At 40.4% G+C, this 10,035-nt stretch overlaps 1 protein-coding gene across 1 annotated transcript; it reads left to right on the top strand.

The window, feature by feature from the left end:
* The first annotated feature begins 463 nt into the window (after positions 1–463).
* Positions 464–8,524, top strand: LOC147432376 (aspartyl protease 25-like). Its single transcript, XM_086491917.1, has 5 exons — positions 464–614; positions 670–809; positions 7,001–7,229; positions 7,369–7,556; positions 8,117–8,524. Exons 1-5 carry the CDS (start codon positions 464–466, stop codon positions 8,522–8,524), a joined length of 1,116 nt encoding a protein of 371 aa, XP_086348043.1.
* Positions 8,525–10,035: the final 1,511 nt, after the last annotated feature.

Here is a 10,035-nt window from a genome sequence, read left to right as displayed (position 1 = left end):
CACTGAGAGAGAGGAGTGCTGGGAGCTCATCAGTGGCCTGACACTCTGGTTCATTTGGCGGGCCCGCCTCTTGCGCATCTTTGAGGCTCGCCCTGTACCACTAGCAGAGACTGTTCGCGATCCTTGTCTAGAGATAATCCACACTCTCAGAGGACAGCTTGAGAGACTCCAGGGCAGCTCCGACCGCATGCGGGAGCCGCAGAGAGGCTTTCCTTCGACTCTGGAATCCTGGGCCTTTTTACACCATGTTCTAGGGTGTACTCAGATGGCACTACCGTCCACCTGTGTGGCTCTTACCTCCTCCCATCTCTTGATTTACCCTCTTTGTACATTTGGTGTTTTTTCATTGGAAGAGTCTCCCCATCATGGTTGTTTTAGCCCTTTCTCGAATAGGTGGTTGTAGCCCTATGGGCAGTTTCATTAACTAATAGAAGGATCTTTTTCTCGGGGGAAAAAAAAAGAAATGGAGGAAGAGGAAGCACAATCTCCATATGTAGCCACTGTGGCTAATCGTGAGGTGGATCAAGTTTTGGATCAAGAGTCTGAAGAATTGCCTCCACCAAAAGTTGTTCTTGTGGAATTAGATGGCAAGGAGGATTTGAAGGACGAGCATGGTCCTTCTCTCCAAATCGGTACATAATTTTGAAGGAGATGAAGTTGTTGAACCAGAAGTTGATAAAGCAAACTTGGATCACAAGCGAGTAGAGGTAGTAGAAGAGCAACAACATAGGTTGCAAGACGTTGCAGCACGTTCTGTTGTTGGGGCGGATGATGATAGTGCAGAGCTGACGATGCTATCCTTGATTCAGGTGTGGAAGTTAATCTTAATCTAGAGTTGCAGCTTTAGTGGTGGCATGACAAATATCAACCCTAGAAACCTGAGTATTTACATGGTGAGCCTAAATGTTGTTGGGCTTTCTTGACAATACATGCAGCCCCTTGGCATGATCTAAGCCATTGCTTTTCACTCAAGCTGGATGGCCTTAGTTATTATGAACAACACAAAAAAACAGCGTTGCTGCTCAAAAAAAAAAAAGCAACCAACACAGCCCTGAAAAGAGCCGTAAGCATGACGAGCTAAGCATTGTTGCATAACCGTTTCATTTTCACTGTGCGCTCTATTGCACCTCTCTCCGGCTTCTCAAAAAGCATTAGATAATAGGTATGCTCCTCTCTCTCTCTCTCTCTCTCTCTCTCTCTCTCTCTCTCTCTCTCTCTCTCTCAAGCAGTGCCACCGTTGACAACTTAGTAATTGTCTTCTTTACTTTAGTGCTTGATGAGTACGGCCGGCGGCCTTCGACGGCCTCTCTCTCTCTCTCTCTCTCTCTCTCTCTCTCTCTCTCTCTCTCTCTCTCTCTCTCTCTCTCTCTCTCTCTCTCTCTCACTTTATCGCGTGCACAGGAGCTTCTCTCATTTTTGGAATTTAGCCTTCATCTCGTAGACTTTGACACGTGTAAAGGACACTGATCCCTCTCTCATTATAAAATACATTAAGATTTGTGTATGTTTTATAGATGTACTATAGCTACGCCCACCAAGAAAGACTAGTTGAGGAAAAAAGTGCATACTTTGATCACTCTTATATCCCTCTCAAACACCATTCATTCTCGCACACATAGCTTCTACCTTTTTTTCAAAGCTTCATAATCTCATGGCAAGTAAGAGGGCTTCCTAGACCCCATCATCTTCCTAGTGGAACATAACCCTATTCTTGGCAATAATCCATGGCCTATCTACTTTAAGTCGCCCAATCCTTCCAAAAGATAGTCTGCATCGTTGTGATCCCTTATAGTTGGGACAGAATCATGTTGAGTTATTGCTTGTACTTAGACACCCACTAGTGGTAATTGGTGTCTTCATCTTTGGGAAGGTACTTCAACTTCTCTAATGTATACTTCACAAATGCATATGTATCTTGTGATTTCGTGAAAATTGATGGGTGTGTAGATACACATTCAAGTACAACCTATCGATATTTTTCAGTATGCTCTTCTTATGTGGATGACAATAAGTTTTGTAAAGCAAAAGATTCCTTTTCAATGGGATAAGGAGTAAAAACAATAAAAAATGCAAATACATATATACAAAAATATTATTATCCACCCGATTTTTTGATAGAAATTGCCTATTTTAGAAAGCAACAATTTTCCTCGTTGTCTATTCTAAATAGAGCTTGCCAAGTGCCAAACAAAGAGGCCCTCTTAGACCCCATTCACTTCCTATTGGAAGAAAAATATTGATGTGTCGAAGCTAATACGTGCATGTTTAACGGTTATGGATCTCATTCAAAAGGATAGAACTTGTTGCTTAACCTAGATTTTAAGAAGATATATGGTTCAAAGATGTCACAATTGCAGAGATTGACATGTGGTCTAAACTAACTTCATCAAGCTATCGAGAAAGCCAAGTGAAGGTTCTGAGACATTAATCATACATAGTATCCACGATCACTAATGAAAGTTTACCAACAAGTGCTATATCTAGACAAACACTAGTGCACTTCTTGAACCCCTTTTGTCTTTCTTCTCCCCTTTCTCTCGTTGGGTGTATAGTGCATCTTTTCCCCTTGCCCTCGGCAAGCTTTGCAATTGTTGGGTACCTTGTAGTCGTTTCGAATAGGATTTATTAGATCCGACTACCTTTGACCGTACAATAAATTACATATACTTGTTGACACTAAGAGTGTAAATTTAACCTTCGATGGGATCAGCGTTCACGAGAAGCGATGGAGGCTCAGTCCAGTTTTTGACGCTGTCTCTTCTCGGGCTGCTCTTGATAACGCTCAGACGAGATCTGGCTATGGGGTCGCCTGCCGCTGCAGCTTCGCCTCCACGTCTCATGGAGGAGAACAATCCCGTAGACTACTTACAAATCACAGAAAGGAGGCAGACCCAGAATGGCAGCCACGATCAGGATTCGAACCCCAATCGCTTACGGCACGAGGCAACAATATTGAACTTGTCCAACGTTAGCCATAGTTTGGTGGAGGGCCGATCCTCCTGGACTGTGCCGGTCTTTTATTCCCGCGAGACCCATTTTTATGTGGTGCAAGCACTAATTGGTGGTAACGCCAATTTTCCTCCAACTCCACAAACCCTAAGGATAGATACCGGAAGTGATATTACTTGGGTGCAATGCAAACCCAGCATGTCCTCTTACCCCCAAAATGACCCTTTCTATGAGCCGAAGGAAGGAGCGCAAACATTTGAGGGTATCTCATGCGACGACAGGCATGTCAATTTTCCACTTTACAAGCTACACGCATGTGACCATTACACGAATGTATATGTACAGCCATGTGCAAAAGTATTTGTACCATGTGTGTGGGCATATGTATGAGTGTGTGTGATTGTGTTTGTGCAGTGCACACCCATACATCCATGTATCATGTGCTTGCATGTTTGACTTTGACAATGTGTGTATGTGTGTGTGTGTGTGTGAGTAAGAGAGAGAGAGAGATAGAGAGAGGAAGATATTTTTTTAATTAAAAATATGCTCATTTGAGCTTGATTTGTATTAACTCAAAATAATACATGTAGACCCTGGCATATCCTTCGCAGAGGGGCAACCAACATTAACAAAAGAGACAGTTCAATGGGAATAAACATCTCTAAGGGGTTTGACCCAAAATGTACCAAGTTCCAATATTTCTTGCACCATGTTTGAGTCAAAGACATATCTTCCTCTTAGCAAGCCGCTTTATCCTTCTTGACCGAAGCCATCTGCAAGTGTTCAATACTAGCTCTGCATGCAAGACTTCATTCTTTCCTTCGGAAAGTTGTTCATTCTTAGAAACCTAGATGGATTTTATAACTTCAACTCTAATAATACATTTTTTTGCTCTCAAAGCTCCATCTTTCAATTGCCTAGAGTCGAGCGCTAGGTCCCGTCTAAAGAAAGAGGTGTCTAGCGAGCAAAACACCCATCTGCAACGCTTTCAGTGAAGCTCTTAATTATCGCGCATCCCCAAATAAGGTGGGATAGGGTCTTAGTGTTGTGCTAGTGGCATATGATGCAGGTTCCATCTCCAAGGCCCCTTACTTGAGACTTATCTCGGTCGATAGGATACCAAAAAACATTTTCCACAGGAAAATTTTCTGCTCGTCTCATCGCAGTCAGAGTGCCATATGTTCTCCAACACCTGGCTCCATTTGATCCTGCTCCATGTTTTAGACCAAGTTTTGTTGAGATGCCCAACCCTTTGATCAAAGAAAGCCAACTTCTCATAAACACTCTTTGTCAAGGGGGGAAGAAATGACTTTCCCCCTAGCCACTTCCATGCCTTCCATTTGACTGTCTTAGAATAGATTGGGAGGCAAGTATGGGAAAGAAGATTAGAAGTCACTAGGACCTCTTCCTGAAGAGGTAGGCTTTTGACAAATTTCAACTATTCTAGAGATCGACATCCTCCATCATGCTCGCCATCACGATGGTTCCACGTAGACACCAGGGTGCCAAAACCTTTGTTGTTGAGAGAGGAAGATAAACTTTAACATCATAGGTACCCCAACAGGATGGAAGGTAATTTGCTATATGTTACAATGCCACGCCATGACATGAATCTTTTTTTTGGGGAGGGCGGGGAGGGGAAGAAAGGGGGAGGGAAAATACCCATTTGGGTTGCAGTTAGCTCAAGCTCTTGATTAAAAGTATTAATTTACCTTGGGATTTTATGAATCGCCTAGTCTAGGGCTATAAACATTAGACTATGCAATACTTGGGGTAAACTGATCTTTATATGATCTGTGGGTATATTGGGGCTTTTTGAAATTTGAGAGATATTTTGGAATTTCCATAACTTACAAGGTATGTTGGTAGCTTTCCGTTGAGTTTTTAGCTTTTTAAAGAAATGAGTTTTTGGCTTTTTAAAAGAAACCCTTAGTGTTGGGCTGGGTTAGGGGGCTTCATAGTTTTAAGTGCATGATAAAGACTTACCTTTCATTTCACATCCTTTCTTTACTTTCTCTGCATGCATGCTGCATGCTTGAAAATGATTTTAGACATCAAAACATTAAACAAAATATTCAGTTTGATCTTATGATGCAATCTCAGAAAAAGTCTTTTTTTTCTAAATGGCAAGTTTCCTCCTTATAGAAATACAAAACGAAAATAATAGTAGAATTTTTTAAATTTGTAAAATATTCAAACTATTTTTTAATATATTTTATCGAGTTTTTCTACTTTGCCATCTTTTGCAACTGGCTAACTTCGATTTTCAATCGGCTTAAGCTTAAGCTCAGACATATTTCTCAAACACCGAGCTATTGATAAACAATTCTCTCATTTGAGGATTTCTTAAAAAAATCACTTCACTAAATTGTTTAATTATTTTTTATGCTTATTTGAAAGCATTAAAATATTCTTTTGTTTTGATTTTTAACGTGTCTTTTTATTTTACTTCCTCTTTTTTTGTATTTTGTTTCAAAATACTAATGTGCAACGTGCACCATTTACCTTAAGATTGGGCCCTTTCATAATATACAAGCCATTAGTTTTAGAAAGCCATCGTGATCTTTTCACTTGTTTACTCTTACCTTTCAATTTTTCTAAGGTCTTCAATTTTTCATTCTTTCAGAGCTCCTTCATTTCGTGTTTTCTTTGAATATGAGCTCCTTCATTTCGTGTTTTCTTTCATATATTATTCGGTCCATTCTTTCTTTCATTAATTAATTATCCTAGAAGATTCCCTTGCCAACAATTCCGAAAGCAAAGTCTCGTTATTCCCCCATTCCCACGTTGGATCTGCACCCTTCTTCGTCCACTCCCTGCACACAGATGCTCCTCCATACCTTCTCGGCTCCATCTCCAACCTCTCTGTCCACCTTGCCTTGTTTACACCAACCCACCTTGCCCACCTTCCTGCACTTTGTGTTCACTATCGCTAATCTGGCCTCACCTTGCCTGTACTGCATGGTTAGACAGTAGCCCGCCAACCAACTCCCTGCGCATCCCTTGCACACAAACGAGAGAGACAAAGAGAGGGATTCTACGTCGTTTCTCTCTATTCCTCTTGAGAATATCGGAGCTACCGTGCCGTACATTGACACTTGCCGTGGCACAGCATCGACACGAATTTGTTGTTCGCACACAAAGACACACACACTGCCCCCCCCCCCCCCCCCCCCCCCCCCGGCCTGACAAACTAGCCAATCCCCTCTGGTGTGCACCCCCTCCCAAGAACATTCCCACCATAGATATATTCAACTAGTCTTTATGTATATGTATGTACTATATATATACATACACACACACACATATATATATATATATATATATATATATATATAGAGAGAGAGAGAGAGAGAGAGAGAGAGAGAGAGAGAGAGAGAGAGAGAGAATATATCCCATTCTCATTTAAATTTCAAGGCAGTGTGGGTTGAAATTTTAATACTCTAATTCTTCCGAAAGTAGCTTTTAGACCTATACTTGGAGTATTGTATATGGAAGGACATTGTGGCTTGGAAATTAGTTCTCCAATTCTCTCCAAAGTGGCTTTTTGACCTATAAATCGTTCATGTATCTACCAACGAAGTAATGCAATGTGGGTCTTTTAATGTCTCCATCAAAAGATGATATGCAGGACTTGTTGTTTGTGATTTGCTAGAGCCTACCACTTCAAGTACCTCTTCACTATACACAATGCAAGGATTCTTCTTGTAAATAATATTGGTGGACATAACTTGTATTTTTGAGGCATTTTTTCTATCAAACCACTGTGTGTGTGTGTGGGTGTGTGTGTGTGTGTGTGTGTGAGAGAGAGAGAGAGAGAGAGAGAGAGAGTGAGAGTGAGAGTGAGAGAGAAAAGAGAAGAGATTTGTGTGCAATATTGATTCTTTGGTTTTCATTTGAGTGCAACATGGAGTTCTTTTAGCATGTAGCAAACACATGCACATGGGGGCATTAATCATATTGTGTCTATTTTTGTAGGCTATGCCTATTAATACATCCAAGTAAAAGACGTTGCGAGGAGCAAACAAACTCATGCATATATGTCATACAGTATTTCGATAATACAAAAACCATGGGGTATCCAGGGATGGACATCATCCGTTTGGGTAGCTTGGAGACCAAAGCTATGATTGGATGTACTTTCTATGCAGATTCTCAATTTTTGGTCGGTCAAGCAGGATTACTTGCACTTAATAGAAATCCTGGTTCTATTATGTCCGCACATGGATCCTTGTTTGGAAGCACATTTGCTCATTGCTTACCTCGAGAGAGAACCCCAAGTAAGTGACATATTATGTGATAGAAATGTTCTAGACAGACATAATGCAAATAAGGGAACTTATTATGCAAATGAACATTTTAGCCATGAACTCTACAAATAATGTTTTGATTGTCTTAGCTATCATACATGTTTTGCAGCTAATGGATACCTAAGGTTTGGGAATAGTGGTCAAGTGGATACACGGAGACAATGGATCACTATGCTGACAAGCGAAGTACACTCCCATGCATACTTTGTGTCATTGATCGGATTGCGTGTCAATCATCGACTTTTACCAATAGATCCTGGAGTCTTTTTCATGTATCCTGCTAGTGAACATCCACAGGTACAGATCTTAGCACTCTTTCTATCACAAAGGTGCCATATTATGCATTTGTGTTTGCATGTTTGCCTGTGGCTCTCTCTCTCTCTCTCTCTCTCTCTCTCTCTCTCTCTCTCTCTCTCTCTCTCTCCCCCCCCGCCGCCCCCCAAAATAAGAAGATTTAGAAATTTTCTCATGTAGGAAAACAGAGTCTTTTCCAGTTTTTTTCATAGAATGAATAACATCATGAGCTTCTGCTCGAAAGGCACCGCATACCTAGCTAGGTATGTAGTGCCTCCCTCACAGAAACTCATGATGTTGAGGTAAGTCTATATGTGGGAATTATTGTGAGAATTTGTTCAAAACTCCTTGTGCCCCTTCCTTCGATAAAAAAATGAGGACTTAACCCTTCGTATTATGTAACCCAGTTACAACCGTGTAAGCATTACATAAGCTTCTAGATTATGTAAAATACAAAATCTATGATATTTGAGATGTTATTCTTGCAATTATTTTGCTACAATCTAATTATAGAAGCATCTCTAGGAATCTCTAACAGATTGATTATCTTTTATGTGATGCAGTTGACAGGCGTAGTCCTTGACAGTGGCTCGGCAGCTACTAGGTTTCCCCTTCTTGTTTATAATGCACTAATGGGTGCAATACATGAAGCTATGACCTCAAATGGATACACTTATGTCGAAGGATTGTATGGCCAGAAGGCATGTTATGCACTTCCATCACGAGATCTAGCAACCATAAGGGGCATTCCCCTTGTAGAGTTTATATTTGAAGGTGGAGTCTCTGTGCCACTTGACCCCTACAACCTACTCAAGTACTTTGATGCAGTACAATTCCATTGCTTCATGTTTGATGCTCAAACAGAGGGGAATACATTTAGTATCATTGGTGGTTATCAAATGCAAGGAACAGAATTTACCTTCGACCTTGCTAATCAGAGAATTGGAATTCTTATTGGAGCATGCTCCTAGATCCCTTTCCATGTCTATTCTTAGCCAAGCATGGTATTGCTTCTCATTTTGGTGCCAATTGAGAAGAACCATGAAAAGCTGACATTTTGTTCTTTTTCTAAAACGCATATATTTTATCCCAATGTGCAGAGATTCACACTTGTAACAACAGAGTACTAAATTACAATCTTGTCATTTAAGATTTCCAAACTCTTGCTTGAGAGAGAGTGGAGAATAAAAATAGGGCCGATGTATCGTGTATGTTTTTGTGGTTTCAAGAAGACGCTGTGGCTCGATATGAGCATGACTTCAATTTGTAAATTTTTGTGTTTATTCTAATTTATTACACTCACCCATTGTGAGTTTTGCTATAATATAAAAAAGGTTCCAAAGTATGAAAAAGAAACTCAATTGTTTTCTGAGATCCCCATTTCATAGAAAGAGAGAAAAAGAAGGGAGGGGAGGAGGGGGGGGGGGGGGGGGGGGGGGGGGGCGTTCACTTTACCCCCCTCGCTCTTGCATGTGTCTTTGTGGAGAATGGCAATGAAATATCACATAAATCTTTTCTTACCACGTACCCCCTCTCGTTTGGGAAGCACCTCGGTCTCTGTGTTGTCTACTTCTCCACCTTGCAAGGAAATAGAAGTACAATATGTGTTTTATATCTAGATTTTTGTAAACATACAAAATTTGGTATAGATGCGCAAAGGTCGATCTCTGACTAAATCTCTAAGAGGTTGCTCCGTAAGTAGTCATCTGTACGATGTGAGCTCTAAGTTTGTCAGGATTTTTTTATATTAAAACTAGTATGTGACCTGCGCGTTGCTACGGTCAAGAAGAAGCTTGGTCCAATTTAGGTAAAGCCTCCTATGGTAAGAAACATTTGAGCCCATGATCGAAGAAGCACCACAACCTTAAATATGTGTGATAATGAAAAGTGCATAGAGAATTGAATTAACATTTAAATGCTTGATGTTTCTAGATGTAATTCATTATTGTCTTTTTACCTGAAAAATAAACTTGACCAATATAATTATAATATTTTTATATCTTTTAGAACAAAATGAGGGTTATGTTCTCTTGTGGCAATACTAACATCGTCTAGAGCATAGAGCAGCTAATTCAGGAAAATACATATTTTTCATGAGAGAAGTGTCTAAATTTTTTTACCTTTTAGTATGTTAGGTAGCATGTGTGTGAATATATAGTTTTGACCTACATAAGTAGTTCTTAGTAAAGGGTTGGATTTTGGGTGCATATTTGGACCATTGGATAAAGCTTGTGGAATTGTGTCACAAAGCAAGCTAATGATGAATACTTACTTTTTAACTACTATTTTATGCAGGTCCTTACGAGAGAGGGTGTTGACGTTTGTTACCTACCTCTTTAAGAGGAGGCATTGGGTATTGGGTCACACACAATCTTCTCCATGTGTTTTTTCTCGATTTCTTACAACTAGTATGTGACCCGCGCGTTGTTGCAACCAAAGAAACATCGCCTCTGTTTTTGTAGGGCTATCTTATCTTCCAAGT

Source organism: Adiantum capillus-veneris, chromosome 20, assembly GCF_014529385.1.
Source record: "Adiantum capillus-veneris isolate H3 chromosome 20, ASM1452938v2, whole genome shotgun sequence".
Lineage (NCBI taxonomy): Eukaryota > Viridiplantae > Streptophyta > Polypodiopsida > Polypodiales > Pteridaceae > Adiantum > Adiantum capillus-veneris.
This window is presented reverse-complemented; position numbering and strand designations above follow the sequence as displayed.